Below are 21569 nucleotides of genomic sequence, written 5' to 3' on the forward strand. Positions count from 1 at the left end.
TTGTTTTAAATAAAACCATGTGAGTGGTGCTTGATAATTATTTTTCCAACATATAAGACACAATGTTGTGATTGCCGGACACTTCATTTAATGAATACAGTGCCAATTCATATCGATAAAAAACAATACATTTTGTCAAATTTATTGGCTATAAGAATATTGCCACTTCTATGACATTAGGCCTATACATATTAAAGTTACGAACACAAAATTACGGTGTCCATGTAACGGTATTGGTTAGTATTTTATATAGTGATTCGCTAGTATAAGAATAATATACAAAGTCGACATAAAGTGTGTGTGATGTATTTAGATATGAAGCTGATATTGTTGCTGGGTTTTTTCTCCACTTCGAAAGGTTTTACAGAAACAGTCAATAAATAAGTAATTGTTAAAGTGCAAGAACATGTGATCCACATGTTGTCCCCTTAATACATGTTAGCAGTCTAGTTAATAAGGAATGTATCGCTACACAATTGAATGGATAAACGTTCTGGGTATTCTCTCTGTCCAGTCGTTCATAAATATGTCTGACCGTACATAAGACCCAAGACTTCAAATGCATAAACTACTGGCATGTTAGCCTAATCCGCGACGGAATTTAGAGTAGATACTCTCATGTAAACTAGAAATAGGGTAGTGTCAATAACGAAAATATCATCCCGTTACTGATGATAAAAAAACACGTCTGATTAGCCCGTTTTTTCAAGTTTGCCGCTGCGAATTAGCACATATATTGCAGACAAAGTAGGCCTAGGCCTATAATATTTATTCGTAGACCTACTACATACAATAGAGGCTAAACACTTGATATACGTTCTTTATTTGTGTTAACAAAACCTGGTAGTGTATCCACCATTAAAGCATTTCAATGTTAAAACACGTTCCACAATAACAATTTCAAATTTGCCGCTATGTCAAATGCGTCAAAAAGGTCACAGAAACTGATAGTGCGCCCTCAGCGATATAGCAAAGGGAGAGAAAATCAAAAGCTGTTGTACATTACGTCAGTTATAATGTACATATAATCTCATAGTCCACAAGAAAAAGCCTTTTGAGTCGGGACCTGAGTTATGTACAAAAGGTAGACAGGCGGATTAGTTAAGTGGAAGACAGCACATACATATCACACAAAGTTAAAAACAAAGATGTCCATTTCGCTAGGAAAATAAGTTCTTTTCGGTATCAAATTAATAATAAATTATCAATGTACGCTTATAGACATGTTAGATCAGTATAAGTATTGACCAATATATACACACACACTGGAAAAAAGTATTGCAACATCGCTGAAAAAGACGCATTCGATAAACTGTGAGTTGGACATTCAACCAATCCAATCGATTTCACATTACTATACGTACTATACAGGCCACAACTTATACGTTCCCCCTAATACTTTTTAAAATAAGTCGAAAAATGTTTTACAAAATATAAAAATGTAAAAAGATATGTATAGCCCTATTTGTTTTACCCATGTGGACCAATTTATAGCATCACACATCATTGTGTTCAGTCACAATGGTGAATTGTGTAAGAAAAGAGGCCGTTTTACAAGTTGCACCTGAGTCCATAGCAGTCAGGTTTTCTTTATCAAACACATGAATAGGCCTGGCCTACTGTATTGTTTGAGATCTGATTCCTGACTCAGATGCCATTTTCTACACTGTTTAAAACGGTCTCTTTCTTTGCATAATGAAACATTGTGACTGAACGCAATGACATGTGACGCTATAATTTGGTCCATATGTGTAAAACAAATAAGGCTACTTATATCTTTTTACACCTTTGCATTTCGTCAAATATTTTTCGATTTATTTTGAAAAGTATTTAGAGGGGAACTTTTAAGTTGTGGACCCTATAAATGGCAGTGTTCTTTGCATTGCATGATATAAGATCAGGTTAATCAAGTGGGTGGAGAGTCTCACCAATGGGGACATCATGTGCGTTTTCCAGTTCTTACATACAATGGCGGAATGACAGAACCCGATTGAACGCAGCTGAGAGGCAGAGAATGGGGTAGCAACTAGCACATCATATGAACCTTTATTTCTTCTGAGTCTCCAACTGGACCTTTTTCTTTAAGGCTGTTGATTTCTTCAACCTAACACATCAGTGAATCATTTTCCCAATACCACGACACATTGCAGAAACCAATGGCAAATAAATGGAGTTATTTGGTGACCATTTTAAAGCACCTGGACATTTTGTGGAGTAAAGTTTCTTCGTCTCCGCTTTCGGACGGATTTTCGTCCATTCACCGCTGTGCAAATGCTGTAAGCACTGGAATAACGCTGTCTGGGAATACTTGCATGATGTCACCACAGTGGACACCTTTCATCCCAGCCCATAAATTAGCCTTTAGAATCTTGTTTCATGCAAAGAATTTGGGAGGAGTGCATTAGACGCATCAACATCTCAGTACGCGTGCATTATTTTGTACAATTTCACTCCCAACAAGTGATACGCATTTATTAACCTATAAGTACATAATGTGAATCCGATGGGATATTGCATGAATGCTCGAATGAGTTTATCAAATTCTTATTTTTAGCGATGTTACAATATCTTTTTTCAGTTGTTCTGAAATCTGTTCAGATCAATGATGAGTTAGCGTATAAGTTTTGTTCATATATTCAATAGCATTAAGTAAGTTTACTTCAAGAAGATGCTGACAGGTTTTGGTTTGTTTGTTTTATCTAATTTGTTTTTTATATTTCTATAATCAAAATAGACAAAATCCTACACTGACATTACAAGTTATTACATTTCACTCTACTCAACAGCATGCATCATTGTTCTGAAAATATTTTATCAACATCTTTAAAATATATTTTTTTTGCACCCAGAACTAAGAACAATAAAACAAACTGTGCTGGTACCGGGAACTTTTTTGGGAGAAGGGCGAAATATTGTTAGAGGGGTATAACATCAGACAATTTGCTTTAATAAAATTGGTCATTTGTGGTCTAAAAAGGTGAATATTTCAATTTCTAATTTTGACTGGGGGGAGCCCAATACTGAGAAGAAGCAAATCCCCCTGCCCCGTCTCCCTTGGTGTCGCCTTTGGCAACAAACATATCAGATAATGTTGAACCGATCAGCATCCTCTTTAAAGGAACCCATGTTGCCTATAACTCTTTGTTGGTAGACAAGATATCCCTATTATAAATGTTGATACATAGTACATATTGTTTTATGAGAATGAATGTATAATACATTTTTACATAGTGTCTGGGTCATGTTATGCACCACTGTGCATAGATTAATATGAAACTATAATTATTGTAAGGCTACAAAATAAGTCTGTTTCTTGTAGGCCATGCACGTTTCGTTTTGGGAACGATCTTTTGTTTGAGAAATCCAGAAAAATTTTCAAGCAAAAAATAATGACAAATTTTTTGAAAGATTTTTTCTCATATGTTTATAAGCAATATGAAATCAGTAAATTAGTCTGTCCTATGAAAATCAATGTATGTAAGTTTCACATCTAAACTACTCTGCACTGATTTTACAATAAATATAAATAAGTCTAATTTGAGGCAATACATCCTGACTCTAAAAATATAATTTAAATAAAAAGAACCCCAAAACGCATTTTTCATTTAGGTTCTACAGGAAACAGAAACTTATTTTGTATTAAGCCTAATATTCTATATTATTACGACTGTACAAATATGATATTTTTTAAATTGATATAGTTTGTACTTCAAATTTGTCTGATCACCCAAATCAATGACGATATAAATGATATCAAACAGAGTTTGAAACACACGTTCTGTCCATTCGATAAAATTGTTCAAGAGCAACAATGCAAACTTTTGATCTGTACGGTTAGCAATTATTGTACAATACCGTAAAACCTCGTCTACAAGCATATACAGTGCTTCTGATGATAGCTAAATTAATCCAGGCGCCATTATGGAGTTTGAGCAAATAAATTACAGATCCAAAAATATACAAACTGACCAATCTATTGTATTGGCATATATACGCATGTATCGTATTAATTAAGCTTTACTCCATAACACTATATATGCTTGTAGACGAGGTTTTACGGTATTATAACACTTTATTTATGGCACATGTAAGCCTACATTTATGTTTTGCAGACGATAACATACTAAATGAAGAAGTGAATTTATTTAAATGTGCGTGTCTTCAATCGTGACCACTGATTTGGAAGAAAATGCCACTTGATTACTAGATACATGAACCAGTAGTATGGGGTGAAACCTAACACCACTCTCCCCCCAAGTAACTGGTGGGTGAGTTCCAGTAGTATTCATACAACACTACAGTCAGTCTACTCTGAAGTACAAAGTACCAACGCAGACGTACACATTGTGCCCACTTTCAAGGCACGCATTCCTCAGCAGAGACGCAGCACTGCGCACTGTTTACGCGCTGTATTCGCGAGCGGTGTCACTTTGTACTTAAGAGTGGACAAACTGTATGGCTTAATCCTTTCACATTTTAAGACGCTCTACTCGTATTGTTTCACTCTTGAGTAAGTTGAGTTGCTTAAAATTTCTTTCTCGAATATCACGCTTTAAATTTACAAAAGCGCAAAACGAGAGAGGCCGGAGAAAGTTTTAATTTACTTAATATTTATTCTGGACAAGAGTTTTGCCTTCTCATCTTACATGTATAAATGGCAAATGCAATACTCAATTGTATCCAATGCATCCAAATCAGTGTATCCAAATCATAAAAAAACAAACATACTTTTGTTGTTTGTAGAGCTACACGTATACACGGTACCTCATAATTATTTAACACGATTATTATTCGTAACAACCAAATAATACATGTATATATTTTATTTCACGTGGGCGATCAAGCTGGCAGCTTTCACCTATTTTCAATATTGCGGTTTTAGCAGAGAATATGGTTCATAAAATTAGGACTGAGTCTTTAATGATAGCAGAGCAACACAGACATAGCTAGACAATAACAACGCTTTGTGGTCCTTCAGCCTCTCTTTATATGAAACCAAATATCCAGAGGAAATGAAATCAAATATCAATTTTAATATTTTAAAGTTACATGATATATGCTAAAGCCTTATCATAAATATCGTAGAACTGTAAGTACAATTAGTAGAATTGAAATTGTATCTATTCATGCTACGTTGTGGATGGATGAAGTTGCAATATATGCACATAACCCACGCATTCTCCTGGTTTTTCTTAAGGTCACGGATTCGTTTGACTTCATTAACCCACTGCCTGAGGATTACTGTCTTTCTTACAGCGTTGCTTATTGGATAATTACACGATATATTCATCTGAGTGACCAATTAAAACACAGCTTCTAGATTTTTAAAGCTCAACCCTCTTTAGTCCTACCGCAGCTCTTACCATGCTGCTGATTGGCTCAATTAATTACGATGGACTTATTGTAACCAATGAGCAGAGCAGATATACTACTCATGGGGTTGAATGACCACAAAATATCGATTGACCAATTAGTAATGATTATTTTTGTTATTTTCAGCAAAAAGACTATTGCACTCCTCGCAGAGCAATAGTTCATTTTCAAATTGGGTTTGGGCGATGCTTTTTAAAAAATATAGTTTTAATAGATGTTTTAATTTATTCGAGAGTTTATATGTTTTCCTGGTGATTTATTAAATGTGGAAGAAAGTGGAAGAAAAGGAATCTATATAATATGAGTTTATATAAAACAGATATTGAATGTTTTTATTCGTTCAATGGAAAAAATGTTTTCGGTGAAATATAACCTGGTCAATTCAATTCGGCAAAGCCTCGTTGAATGGAACAGTCCATGGTTCACCTTATTATTCTTACCATTGTACATTCAATAATAATTATGTAACCTTATGTTCCCACCAAATATATAAGAAATAAAATGCTAACTATAATGATCGTATACATTGTGTTGCTCCTGAATCATAGCCATTTTATACTATACACAATATTACAAATAGATTTTACCCAATCCAAAATTTAATTTAAAAAAAATGCAAAATCTATGTTAACAATGTGATCTGCACAGGGACCTGCCTTGACATCAGTTAACAATAGTAAAATTTGATATTAAATTTACAATGAACGGTTTCAAATATATTTGATATCAAAAGACAGAACAAAAAGTGTTTACATATCATATCCAATAGGTAGGGTTATTTACATTGTTTAGACATATTATTGTTCCATATTAGAATTAAATCACATAGACAGGACTAGTCTTGTTATAATGTTTTCTGGATAGTCAAGTAAAAACGGAACGGAACACTTGTAAAATATCATTGCATTCATACACTCTTAGAGCCACATAACCAGGCGCGTAGCAAGCGGGGGGACAGGGTGGACGAAGTCCATGGGCCCCGAGGGTTCAGGGGCCCTGAGCACAAAAGCGAAAATTAAATAAGGGCTGATAATGGAGAGCAGGGCCGGATTTTTATACCATTAGGCCAGATGGGCCGGGTCCAGGGCAATTTTGGGCCCCCAAAACTGCCCATCTTTCTTTAACCCCAATAACAGCATGTTTTTTGGTCAAAAATAGGGCAAAATTGTAAAATTTTCCGCGCTTCGCGCGCATTCAAATACAAAAACCAAAACTTGGCCACTGACTGGAGTGCACATGCCTTCCTCGGTACGTGAGTTCGGGGCCTCCAAGTTTTGGCCTGGCCTAGGGCCCATAAGGTAGTCTAAATCCCTGGTTAAAAGGGCCCGTACTGTTCCTTGTCCATGGGCCCCTGGTGCTCTTGCTACGCCCCTGCACATAACCAATCAGGAAAGCCGTCAGACGCTGAGTGCACAATAATTGCACTCGCGCGCAGTTTCGTGTACTACACGCTATGCGTTTGAACGTCTTGCATGATTGATTCATTTTTCGTGAAGGTGGATGCATTGATATTGGTCAGTATTTTTGTAGTTTGTTATAAAAAAATAGCATAAATTACAGAAATTCTTTGTCGTGTATATGAAATAGGTTAATAATTACATCTAAATGCAGATCCATTGTTGCTTGAGAGATTGGACACAATAATGCACTTGCGCAGAAGGTTGATGTGTCCAATGCACAACCAAGCGGGGCAAGTGCATTAGTCGCATCGGCATCTTAGCGCGCATAGAGTCCAGTTTCTCTTTCAACAAGTGATATTAACCTTTATTCAAAGCGTTCAAAGTCTTAATGTGAACTAGATCACTAGAATACTCCTAATATTTTTTTTAAAGATATGTTCTCATCTAAGGTTGGAATATATCAGATGCATGACTAGCAGGTAGGAAGGGCATGATGACTGTTAAAAGTGTCATGGTTCCATGCGAACGAACTGTTCTCTGCAAAGATATTTCCAAATCAGTGGAATGTGGGTAAACATCATGGAATAAATCGAGGGCTAACATGCAAGATGACTGTATCTGCAATAGCTGCTCGGTGTGATATTATGTTTTATACTGTGTACAATATAGAATGCAAAAGCAAAAAATTGTACAATGTCTATAGGGTAGCTATTGCAGGTAGAGCCTTCTTGACGTAACCCTCGAAATCAAGGTGGTCTTATACAAGTTACGGTATTTCTTAAATCCATTAAATCTCAATTTTGGGTTGCACATTATGGACATAAAATTAGGCTCTACAGTCAGTCTACTCTGAAGTACCAAGTACCCACGCGGACGCACACATTGTGCCGACTTAGTAGGCACGCATACCTGCAGCAGAGACGCAGCACTGCGCACTGTTTACGCGCGCGTTGTCACTTTGTACTTCAGAGTGGACAGACTGTATACAATCTATATAATTGCATCACATACATCACACACTTTTGATTCCTTAGTTCTTATACTCAATTAGCATTTTGCTAATGACTTTTATATGTACAAAACAATTGATTATAAAGAAATGAACAGGTGTGTTCATTCAGACTTGACTTTGACAAATTTTGACTACTAAGTATTTTGGACCAACATATATCCAACAAAAAGTTATTGGATAACTCCAAAATTCATAGAATTCGGTATTTGGGGACAAAAAAAAATATCTCCCTTCATTCATAGTTTTTGCACCACGAGTTCTAATAGTAGACAGCTATACTGCTGATCTGAACTTAACTGTTCATACTGTATCAGTATCGAAAACGCATAGGACATAGACATACATGTACTATAATATAATTTGTTATTGACTAATGAATACAACTGGCAGAATATCAAATACAATTCGGCAAAAATAAAATACTATCCAATACAATTCGACAATAATAAAATACTGTTTGCCCTTACAAATGTATACTTTGTACATACTTTCACATAATGACGAATCAAGATGTGGTGTCTCCAATGCAGCACTTGTTAGTACAAGAGAGTATTATAGACAGACCCCTTCAAGAATTAAGTTGCATTAGTTTTTTTACAATGGCAGTATAATAACTTGGGTTTATTTTTTAAAACACCTAACTATTTGACTTTACTGAAAACCTCACAGTAGTAGTTGGGTACAATTGCTCAATTTTGTTTTGAAAATATAATAATTTCGGCAGTTTTTTAAAGTAGTAATCTTCAAAGGCAGCATAATAAAAAAAAAGGATTCTGTGTTTATTCAGAATTTTGACACTTCAGCATAAAAATGTCTCAACTCAGCTGCAAATAAAAATAAGCAATTTCGTATTTATACCACCAGTGATCATGGTGATAGGTAAGCTTATTGAATAAAACCCTGTTACCATAGTGTTCAGCTTTATTCTGTATTTGTATTTGTATGACGTCACCGGTGCTATAATATGAGATTGCCCCAAAATAATATCAAGCATAATTAAAGAGCTAAACTTCAACACTATACGAAACCAAATTCCAAAAACCGAGATTGAGTCATGATCAGGACTATTTCGGATGCCTAGGGGCGGCACAACATCGTAACATCATGTGACGTCACATTGTCAATCACATGACGTCATCAAAATGGACTATCCCGATTGTAAACACTGAGCATCACCATCTGCTGAAGATGCTACTCGACCTAACGAAAACGTTTCAGGTGAGCGAAAATGGTGAGGTGTTGAAGTTAAACTATCTAATTAATTAAAATGAAGCTTGTTCACAAAATTGTGAGTATTTACCAAAAGGCTTGTCTCAAAACAATTTAGATTCATTCACAAATTATATAAAGGCCGATATACAACCTGAAGACGGGGAACATTGCAGGAATCCCTCTCTTAAAATGATAGTTGTTATGACACTGAATCAAGTTGACACTTATAGAAGTTGATGGGTTTCCAATCAATGTCATCTTTTAGTGCACCTATTTACATAGTCCAGAGAGCGTTTGCAGTGGCAAATATGGAAAATGAGTATTAAATAATAATAATAATAATAATACCATCTTAGGACAATGACTGCACTGGGATAATCTCATTATACATGTGGTTGATTACGATTAGGAAATCCACAAAGTCAGCCAAAGTATGCACAAATAGCCACCAATGTGCCATATCCTTTATTGTGGGAGATAATTCTCTGGTTTGTTTAATTTCAAATGGATACGCCAGAATGCTAATGTTTGGTCCAAATCCAAGAGGAGAACCAACTCTAGTCATTTATGTGGATCCAAATTACATTGGCTGTTGCCCAGGTTTCCATTTGATCACCACGTCATGCAGCATATCCAATGTCAAAGATCTTTCTTGCCATATTTGGCGGTTACCATTATGAAGCAGATTCCTTCTGCTGCAAAACATGTCGTTGCAATGTTCTTAAATATATCAGGAAGATAGGAAGAACATCATACAAAAGCTCCAAGTTAATTTATATACTCTATTTTTCTCACCAAAGTATAGATTATTTACAATGTATGTAAGAATTGCATCCCAGGTTGATCTGCTAGCCGGCACTGCAATACGACCCGCGCACACAATGTTGATATACAGCTGCATGGTTCAATTTGCATGATCACATAGTAAAAACACCTTTCATCATACAAATGTATTCTTTCCCACTAAGTCCAAAAATGGCGGATTTTCTTCCGACAGCCTGTTGATAAGATCGTGGACTTCTTTTATAGGCATCCTGTGTGATGGTTGACGCTGCCAGCAACCAAGCATGATTTTATATACTTCTTTTGGACAGTTTTGTGGACAGTCAAGAAGAATACCGTTGTGGATGTATTCGATAACCTGGAAAAATCAGTACAAAATAGGTTTGCAATTATGTATATGTATCGTATTATACTATTTATGTAAATTACTATCATGATACACTCAGCATCAACAAGTACATTTCATATTTTCCTTTTTAAAACTCTCAGTGCTCTGATCCCAGCAAACACGAAACGTTTTACAGAAAATAAACATCTATATATGTCGGGTTTGCACAAAAATGTATAAAATGCTTTAATAACATTCCAAAAACATTTTTGAAAACTTGATGCAAAACATTCTAACGTAAATGTTATTTAATAATGACAAAATATTTTGCAAAAATGTTTGCCAAAACATATTTTGCAATATTACATTTCGATACAATGTTAAATATGTTGTTATGGAGATTTTTCTGTAAAAAATGTTCGCATGACCTTAATCCGACATTTAAATGATTATATGAAACGTTTTGACCAAAACCAAAACGTGTAACGTTTTAAAAACATCTTCGTGTTTTCTGCGTTGTTCCTCTATTTCTATTAGTCACATTTTCATCAGGTTGATCAGAAATAAACCTGACTAAATGATGCGATTGATTTGAAACACAATGCGTCACAAAATGTGTATTCCTAAATTATACCCTCTTTTTCACACTGTTGATGTGGTTGTGAGTGACAACCTTTCTCTTTACCATAAAGGATGCTGGTTACTGAGCAACCCTGTTGCATGTTACAATCTGGTCACTTATTAGAAGATCAGAAGAACAATAAAAACTCCCTTTAAAAGGGAAAGCCAGCCTCAATGTAGAAAAGGTCTTGTAATTAGTTTTGGTCAATGTGAAAGGCATTTTTAGGATCACGCTTACATCTACATGACAGTCCACCAAACCATCAACGATGAGAACATGCACACTGAAACAGCAGAAAACATTAATTCCTAATCTCATGTCAACTCTTTTAATTCATTACATGTACTCCAAATTGTTCTGGTCTGTTTGTTTTGTTGTTGTTGTTGTTGTTGTTGTCGTTGGGTTTTTTGTCTTTTCAGCTTTTTACCCACGATATCTCAATTTCCAATTTTGTAATACCAGAACTTACGAACTCAATATCTTCGCTTAGGAATGTCCGATTTCACTGCTTTCGATATATACACTGCCGGTTTGAGTAATAACTTAATTAATTCGCAATGTATAGTTTAAGCCTACTATATTATAATAGATAGTGGCCAGCACATTTATAAAGGACTGGTTACTCACTACAATCTTCACTCTTAAACTGTGTTTTTCTGAATGTGCTGATCATGTTGATTGCTAGTCGGAAACTCCTGCGAAGCTATGGACATGGCATCTTACATACTCCGTTCTATAACAGTCTGCCTAGTGCCTTGTGTGTTTTCTCTTCAATCATTTTGTTGAATGTAATTTTATGAATCAAATAGTTATGTGTCATTTTATTTATAATAAAGAAGTTATTAAATTAATAAAGTAAGACAATTTATTTATCTATAAGTGCATGTCAAATGGGGTACATTGTTCAATACTATATGCATAAATTATGCCCATATTATAGCTAGGCCCTAAAAACTTTATTTTGCATCGGATTTTTCCCGTTGAAAAGACAAAACTGATGTTTATGATAGCAACCATTTCATCAATAACATTTTGAGTCATTTGTATCCATAAAACGACACAGGATATGATAGATAACTACTTTCACATCAATATGGTCCATATGATCACAGATTGTTGAGAATCTGTGATATGATCCGGGGATATGATGAAGATTTTGATTCTATAGATCTGTTATCAACATGATATCACGCTGTTCAGTGGTCAAGGAGTAAGGACCCCCGGTCAAGGACACTGATATGACATCATAGGTGATGTCAGATTTTCTTCTGCTGACCATATGATACTATATATATTAACTATTATTGTCACATTTAGGCCTTTAAACTTTTAAAGTCATAATTAATTAGTTCAAACATAACTTTGGTAATACTCACTCGTTTTCGTTCGTTGAAACGGCAAAACATACTTACTTTTCCTAACAAATCGAATTAAAATATTTTAAAAAAATTTAACCACAAAAAGTAAAAAAAAAAATCATTCCAATACCACTAAAATATAATCTCTTGAGTAAACTGACCCCAAACCTGAAACAGGTACCAGCCCCGAATGGGCTGGTGAAAACAACAAATGACACCTGGTTTGCTGAGCAACCAGCATCCTTTGCGGTAAACATGGTAAACAGAATGCCGTCACATGAGCAGTGTTGAAGAAGTGGTCTGGTAGACTTCGAAACGGTTATTGAGAGTACTATTTTAGCCTATTTGGACAAGAACTAGATGAATGGTAAGTTCCACTAAGTTGTAACTACTTACTTCATGATTAGACAGCCCGTACCACGGTTGTTTGCCATACTCAAATATCTCCCACAAAACTACTCCATAGCTCCACACATCACTTTCCACTGAATAGGTGCGGTATATTATACTTTCTGGTGGCATCCACCTGACTGGAAGCATAGTATGTCCGCCGACCTGTAACACCAAAAAACAAATTAAGTAAAATCAAGTAGTGCTGACGACGGCTTAGCGGCAACGTAGTGGTTTATACCTCCCGCTTGAAGCCCTGCATATCCTGGTTAGCCACAATGTATTCAGGAAGTGTGTTCCATACATGTATATTGGCAGAAAAGGGAAGAAATGATCTATAACATGTCTTGTGGCTGACCAAGTTAGATCTGAGAACTTTATAAAGGTCATCTGATCTGATGAGCGTGCATCGACTGTACGTATGAGGCTCTGTTTGAGGCGTTGTTTCTCTGTAAAACATCAGATGCTCTGATATGGCCCACAGTGGTTGACTGTGGTGGGAGCTGAGGTCATGCTCAGGGACATCTATGATGCGAATAGCCCCTCTGGATTGCATCAAATTGTAACAATAGTTTGGGCAAAATTGCTTCAATGAAAATGACCTTTTGCCCAACTGAAGGAAAGTTCAATCTCTCTTGGTTGAATCTAAACTCGCGGAATCAACGTTGCTTTTTTGTAACTTTCCCTTCCCAATTCTGATTAAAGTGCGTCCACAAAGCATTATAGGGATTTGGAAATACTCCAAAGTGTTCCAGTCGTTAGCCCCTCCCCCTTTGATTATGACTTCTTCCCTATGCTATTGCGTAAACATTACATGTAGTAATCCAATACAATTGAGTTTAAATATAGATGAGAAACACAAGTTTACAAGAAAGCGAATGGGAAAATTGATATTAAAAGTAGACATCTTGAATTTACTTGAAATATATTTTGATAAGGCATAGACTATACAAGCACCGCACCTATAGAGTAGTTCTACCTTCATTATTCCCTCGTTTTTATTCTTTTCTTCCTTATTCTCTCTCTCTTTACTGGTCGTCCTCTCTTCCTTGTTTGGCGGTTTTCTTTCTTTCTTTCTTTCTTTCTTTCTTTCTTTCTTTCTTTCTTTCTTTCTTTCTTTCTTTCTTTCTTTCTTTCTTTCTTTCTTTCTTTCTTTCTTTCTTTCTTTCTTTCTTTCTTTCTTTCTTTCTTTCTTTTTCTTTCTTTCTTTCTTTCTTTCTTTTCTTTCTTTCTTTCTTTCTTCTTTCTTTAATGAATGAATGAATGAATCAATGAATCAATCAATCAATCAATCAATCAATCAATCAATCAATCAATCAATCAATCAATCAATCAATCAATCTTTCTTTCTCCACCCGTCCTTCCGTCTGCGTGTGGGGTGTATGTCTGTCTGTCAATTTGCCTGTCTGTCTCGCCCTTCATTCCGAATACTTACCCTATAATAATCTGTGCTGTACACATCTCGGGACATTCCAAAATCTGCAATTTTCACTACAAGTCTGTCGCCTACCAAGCAGTTTCTAGTTGCCATATCTCTGTGGACAAAATGTTGCGAAGCCATGTACACCATCCCGGCGGATATCTGCTGTGAGATGTGCAGCAGTTCGTTCACAGTTAACGGTAACAGTGCAGAACTCTTGGTCAGACATTCGGCATCTGGGCCCCTTGATCTGTCAAGAACATGGGAAATGTATAATTGTGACAGTCATACAAAATTACTTTTTTTTATTAAATTTTGCATATATAACCTGTCTTTTCATCTACAGTGTGAAAATATTACAATCCAAAGAAAAGTATTAAATATATAAAGTCTCTGTTTGTAAACCCGACTTATATTGCAGTAGAAAGCAGAATAATTCTGGCGATTCATAATATGATGCGCCACCAGCGGTTGCTCTTACCAGTCCAATTTTTGACCTTCAGAGTCGACATCGCCGTTCTAGCCACCACTGGATTTTCACGCAAGTGTGATAATAATAATGTTGAATTGAAAACATCTCCACGAAGGATTCCGTGTAATTACCGTAATAGATAGAAAATGCATCTACTATAATAATATTGTAAATTAGTGTTTTAACGCGGATTCGCGTGTATCATCATTATATTGACATTTATAAAACACAATGGTCGACATTTGTGATACGATCAAGCAAAATCAGTCGGAACTCGGAAATATTTAATTTTCAGTTCTTATAGGATAGGAATAAGCATTTACAAAGCTTGATTTTGCAGAAAACCCCATTGAAATTGAACAAAAAGTTCCAAAGATATGAGCAACTAAAGAGTTTCCAAAACAAAAGAAAACAAAAGGAAATAGTTTTTTGTTTGGCTATATCTCAAAATCAATATTTCCGAGTTCCGACTGATTTTGCTTGATCGCATCACATTTATGATGTATTCGTATTACGCGGGTTTGGATGTCGACATTTTCCCATTATGCACTGCGTATTTTGATCTCTCCCAAGCAAACCGCTGGAGGCGCATCGTATTATGAATCGACCGAATTACTCTTCACACTGGCTTTTATCCCATCCCATATAAGCATCTACTCCCTATTCCAGAAAACCATGTGCAGTACATATTTTGGGGATTAAAAAAATATTATCCTGTTTTTGCCAAGTGAAACATAGCTAAATCCTAATTCTTTAGCTAGTTGTAATTGGCAATAAAAGTCATATTTTAATATTTTTGCAATCTGAGGGAAGATAGACCAAAAACGTGCATTTTTGCATGTTTTCCTACAATTGTAATCACAAAATTCTAAGACTTGACACAAGTCTAAGGAATCAAAATCTTGAGTAGGCTATAAGCGAAGAGTTAGCTCATAATTTTAAGGTAAATTTGTGACTATTTTTTCTCAAAAAATAAATAACACACTGGTAACAAAAGTTATGTATATCATAGGGGCAAGTAATCCAGTTACTACAATGGAATTTCAGCGACCCAAGACAAGCGGTATGTTATTTATGATAAGAAAAGAGGTACCGCTAGAATGTACCTCATTTCTTAACATATATAATGAACCACTTGTCTTGAATCACTGAAATTTGAGGGAAGTAATTGGATTCTTGGCCCCTATAATATACATACCTTTTATTACCAGTGCGTAGTTATTTTTTGAGAAAATGCAAAATTAATCACAAAATTTATCAGGGGATGTAGTACCACCTTAATTTTGTATGTTATTTTTGATAATAGGTTATGAAAAAGATTAGAAAATGTGATTTCCAAGTTTTCCAAAAATTACAATGCATAACTTGAAATCAGTGTTTGTCCAAGTCTTTGGGCTTGTTTATGAAAAACGCCTTAGAAATGCATCAGGATTTAGCATTTAGCAAAACTGGATAATATTTTTTTAATTAAAAAATAATTAGTGCTATGTTTGTCTGGAATAGGGAGTACAGCCAAAGATATGGTGATATACATAAAGTAAGTTAAATCCTAACTGGTCAAGAGTAGTGTGATCAATACATCTTGAATTGCCTTTACCTCAAAGTATGGAAATTAGACCAGGTGAATGATTTGAATAAATTGACGGTCACTTAAAATAAAAGCTCTCAATCTCACAAAAAAAAACATGACTTTCTCAGAATTAAAGTACCCCGGTGCAGTACTGAAGTACTTGATGTCTGTATTTGATTTTCAACTTGATCTTGAAGACGTTTAGAATAGCAAACTTTTCATGCTTTTAGGCATCATTATGCGTATGCGTGTAACACCAAGGTAGTGCATTGATATTACAATTATATTATACCTACATTTTATTGTACTTCCTTAAAATACAACACACCTAACAGCACAGACATTTATGTGCAAGTAGGGCTGTTGTCGACAAAACAATTTTCTCGATTGTCGAGATGCAGATTACCGGGAGATTACCTTTCCATTACAATTAAATCCCAAAATATGGTAATATTTCGGTGTAAATAAACGACGCACAATGTGGTCTCTGAACTTAAAGACCCATTCAGTGATCCTAGCGCCAGTGTAAAAAAATTATAAATTGCTAACAAGTGAAGGATAAGTCATTCAAATTGTCATTTGGTATTTTTGAAATGAAATATTTGACAAAAAAAACCAAAGAAAACAGCAGTATCGACGAAGTTGAAGTCCCATTCAAATACATGTAGCTAATTTATTTACTGTTAGTACATAAATTACAAATTCATATGTAAATGCCTTATTTTGTCTTAAATACATGGCTTTCGGCTGAACCACTAGCAGGCTATGTTAGCACATCTATGACAATGACAAAGGTACCAAAATCTGAATTTTGATGAATAGGCTTTTAATATTTTGACTTTATTGATGTATTGCTTTGTCGAGAACTTGTCGACGTCGGATCTTGAGATCTGCTGATTGTTGTTGTAAGTTCTATACTCGACAACAGCCCTATGTGCAATTGACAATAAGTAAGGATTCTTGTAATGCAAGTTTACAATATGAAATTAAGATGTGAAAGCAGTAAAATGGTTCTTACCTTAAATAATTATTAAGATCGCCGTTTTCCATATATTCAAATACCATTAGATACGGTTCTTTTTCCATACATACTCCATAGAATGTTACAATATTTTCATGTTGTAAGTTTGTTAGAAGTTCGGCTTCCCTTTCGAAATCTTTCCTGGCATCGCCCATTGATGCATCTTTCAATGTTTTCACAGCAACCATGGTAGGCTCGTTAATGTCACTATCACTGCCGAAATTTTTACACACCCCTAAGCAAACCACGCCGAACGCTCCTTCTCCTAGTTCGCCAATAAAACTGATGTGTCTGCGACTGATATGTTGAATTTCTGTTCCAAATAATAACAATACGAAATAGAAACTTAATAATTGTGAAATTCTGTTCATATATGGTCGAATCCAACGAAAAGTGTACACGGCATGTTCAGGGCCATAACTTAAAAGTATTAATCAATTGGCATTCATTTTTGTATTGTGTTTATTCGCCTTGATCATACGCTTCGCGCCATATATAATAAGACCCCTTCTGTGAAAAACTTAGACACAGAGACCCCAAAACATGCTATTTTTACCCATTTTTTCAAAATATTTCTTAAAGTATTTTTAAAAACGTCTAAATCAGTTATGAAAAGAAGTCATTGGATTGAATCTAAATTGATTTCCTGAAAGACGTGTATTCAAAGATTGCCAGTTCAATTTTTCACATATTTGTACATAATTATGAATTTCTTGTGATCATTTTTTGAGTGGTATTTTTTACATTACCTACGAATACAATTTTTCATAGCACTAGATATATCTTTAAAAATGGAAATCACTAATAAATGCGCAATTGATACAAGCTTTGATATGTCCAATACTGAAATGCATTGCATTCGGGCATCTTTATTATTGTGTTTAGCTGCCAGAAATTCTAAATGGCACAAAGGTAGGTTTGGTAAAAATATGCATTACCTCCGAATACATGTTAAAAGCTGTGTCATTTCCACAAAGTGAGAGAATAGTAAACAATAGTTAAGCAATAGGTGCACGGTAATACACTCTTTATTTCTACCAAGTTTCAATAGCCTGCGTTTAAATATTTCTGAGATGTCAACAATAAAAGCAAGTATTCGTAGGTAAATTTCGGTAACCGAATGTTACCTACGAATACAATTTGACATCATGACAGTATTGTGAAACACCGCCATTCATGCCAATGCCCATATTAGTACATAACGAAGGCCTGTATGTTTGCTATCAAATCATATGTCAATGAAAGTTGCGAATTCACATACATGCCCACCATGCAAAACTGAATACGGCTTAATTGTTGAAAAATATGTACTGAAATAGACGACGGTCTGCTCATTTGAAAGAAAAATCAGATTCAAAGAAGATTAGAAGGGGATAAATACTTGGATTTGTCAAGTTTTGTGTGCTTCATTTTAAATGTTTACCGACCTTCTGGTGTCTGAGTAATTTGATTTATTCGAAGGTAACTTTTGACGTTTTCGCTAAGGTTACCTACGAATACCATGGAAAAAACGACTGTTCTCATTGTCTCATGATCTAGACAACATAATGATGGACCCTGGTATAAAGCTAATTGTAGTTGCCCTCTAACGAAAGGCCACAAGACGTAACTGACTCCAAGATGGACTTCACAAGTCTGCAATAACGGTTTTAAGCGAGTTGTGTGCAATTAAGCAAATTAAAGTCACTTTAGTGCGTTTGTTTCTTACTTCAATACTCTTTCAACCGCTGTGAACCGACATTATTAATACATGATAGGGTCTAAAGTATCAATAAACGCACATAAAGAAAATAATACATTCAAAGTGCTTTATAAAATGAAGTTTTGAATGGGATATCCACCAAAAGTCTAATTCTTACCTACAAATACTGAAATGTTACTTACGAATACAGCATAATACATGACATGTGTAATGAAGTGTCGCTACCAATGGAAATTAATTGTCAAAAACTTTAAGCGGTACCACAGGACACTATTATTACCCATATACGGATTCATTCAACAATTATTTATTATGTAAAATTGCTGATTAACTACTTGTATATCAAAATGAAGTGGTCAAAATCTTGCTAAAAGGATCAAAAAAATTTTGATCTAAGGTAATAGCATTCATTCATTTGGACGTACCATCTGAAAGAGATCTAAAAACTACCATTTTATTAATTCATTACCATAATAGCAAACTTTAAACCTCTAAACTCAATATAGATATTGTTAAATCGCTCATGTTACCTACGAATACCCGGGTTTGTTCACCTTTTCATTGTATAAAGCGTTAGGTGTATGCTTATAATTCCTAATATTCTTGAAAACATATATCCTACTCGTTCTTATACAATGTGTAAATTGATTCATACTCATTTGATAAATAAAATACAGAAACTGACCTAAACTTCATTTTCAAAAATAAACTAGCATAAATTGACTAAGATCATATTGATCGCGTTATAAAAATAAAACAAATATTTTCTGGTTGAGCTAGCATTTTCCTGACACCCTGTGGTCTACATTACACGAAAAAAGCGTTAATGGGAATATTCCATTTGTTTTAGGTTGATTAGTATTGCGATAGTGAAAGCATCCTAGTGGTATTCGTAGGTAACATTGGGTTTTGATATCACATTTACTATCACACGTCCTGGATTTATTTTTCAAGATTAGTAATGGCACTTTTGGTTCCTATAAGGCCAATATGTCATCAATCAATGGGCAAAAGGAAAAAATTGTGGAGACATTTTTATTTCGGACTTTTATTTTTGGCCCGTGGACACTTTTGGTTGGATTCGACCATATAATAATTTTTCCCGAAATGTGTTAATGACTTTACGAAATCAATAACTCCGTACTTTCCGACACTAATGAGCATGAACAAACAAGGCTCACAACTTATTTTGCTCAAAATAGTGGGATTTTCAGTGATTTGTTTGTTCTGACGACTGAGGGCGCCACTATTGTTAAGTGCGATTTTTAAGAACATAAATATGACTGGTTAGACCATGGAAATACCAAGATGGAATGCGCACAAAAATATTATGTTATCTTAATCTTGTGTGTCACTTCCAGGTTATCGCTTCGAAATCACAGCAATCTATCGGCCAAAAGATGACTACTTTTTATCTCATCTCGCCATTTATCGTCAATAGATAACACAGGTAGTACAAATGACGCCTTTTAGCTCTTTCTCTTCTATTTAAAACTCATTGGTCGACTGAAGCCATCAAAGGAAGGAAATTATAGTACCATGAAATACATACTGCTTGTGAATGTTCTTGTTTAGGTTTACGTTGCACACCACCCGTTTTATTTGGGGTTTTAGAGGAAACAGTTACCATGTTGGTAGGGCTATCTACGGTGTCGTTATTAGTAGTTGTATTAGGGGCTTCGCTTGATGATCCTTTCCTAGGTCTAAGATCTTTCTCCCGGGCTTTCTCCATCTATTTAAAACTCATTGGTCAGACTATTTATTTATTTTATGGTTGAAGGTTAGGCACAAATTGTTCATCACATGCACAGCCAAATAATGTTCGTTTTCTTACCCGTTCCAGATCGCTTCTCATTTCTTGGCATATAATGAGGATTTGGAATCATGTTTAGTTCTGAATCCAGACGCCTGCTATCGATACATGCCACTTGAGCGAAAGGATCCGTACTTCCATCTGTCATGTCATGGTATCGCCGACCTGGTCTCTTATTGAGACGACATCGTAGACAAAGAGCAATAATGGAAAAGATCACTACTGATGGAACCATGATGCAGGATATGATGAGGATCTGAGGGGAAGAAAGAATTTCGCGCTTACATTAAGTCTCTTCACGCGGGTGTCGGCTACAGACGACATGTTTAAGAAAAATCAAAATTCATAAATTTCAGAAATGTAACTTTTCATGACCATATTTAGAATCAGCATGACAAATGCATTAAAATGAGTACAAACAAGCCTAGTATTGGTACAGAAGATCTTAAGATAGCTCTTGATATTTTGAGAAAATATCTCAGAACTTCAACTTTTTCCGTTGAAGCGCATGGCTAGCACGCAGAGCATTAAATAAGTGTTTTTCATTTGAATAACAAAATATTGCTAAGTATCTCCTCCATCTATCTCCCTCTCTCCTACTCTCCCCCTCTCTATTTCTGTCTCTCTCTCTCTCCCTCCTCATCCTTTCTCTGTCTCTGTCGTCTGCTTTGTTGTTGTCGTCTGCTTTGTTGTATCTTTGTGCTCTGTTGTTGTCTTTTCTCTCTCCCATTCTCCTCTACTTTTCCTTTTGTTTTTCAAAATAATTTCTAATCAACATAATATTACAGTTAAATGGAAGAAGTTTTCAAACTATGTTCGAAACAATCTAGAAAAACGTGACTAGAGAAATAATTTTACGTCGATACGACAGGAAATATAAGTTTATGATAAGGATGAAATTCACATTTGTTTTACACAAGTAACGTAAAATTACAATTTGATATAGGTAGTGTAAACAGTGGTAAACATCAGCAGGTTATAACAAAGCGCGGGTCAGGATCTTATTGTAATGACAGCTTAACATTGGAGGCCATGCGATACTATACTTAAGGGGGTACTACACCCCTCGATAAATTTGTGCCTGTTTTTTCAT

At 35.2% G+C, this 21569-nt stretch overlaps 1 protein-coding gene across 2 annotated transcripts in view; it reads right to left on the bottom strand.

Annotated features, from left to right (window-relative positions):
• Nucleotides 1-6777: 6777 nt before the first annotated feature.
• Nucleotides 6778-21569, bottom strand: part of LOC140158891 (BDNF/NT-3 growth factors receptor-like) — a 115010-nt gene continuing 100218 nt past the window's right edge. For both annotated transcript variants that reach the window (XM_072182158.1, XM_072182157.1), the window contains exons 9-13: nt 20498-20732; nt 16959-17274; nt 13914-14148; nt 12485-12643; nt 6778-10138 (exon numbers count right to left, since the gene is read on the bottom strand). In XM_072182158.1, the coding sequence (XP_072038259.1) occupies nt 9938-10138; nt 12485-12643; nt 13914-14148; nt 16959-17274; nt 20498-20732 (1146 nt within the window). In that variant the 3' untranslated portion in view covers nt 6778-9937. The remainder of the gene's footprint in view (nt 10139-12484; nt 12644-13913; nt 14149-16958; nt 17275-20497; nt 20733-21569) is intronic.

The sequence above is a fragment of the Amphiura filiformis genome, chromosome 8, assembly GCF_039555335.1.
Source record: "Amphiura filiformis chromosome 8, Afil_fr2py, whole genome shotgun sequence".
Taxonomy (NCBI): Eukaryota; Metazoa; Echinodermata; class Ophiuroidea; order Amphilepidida; family Amphiuridae; genus Amphiura; species Amphiura filiformis.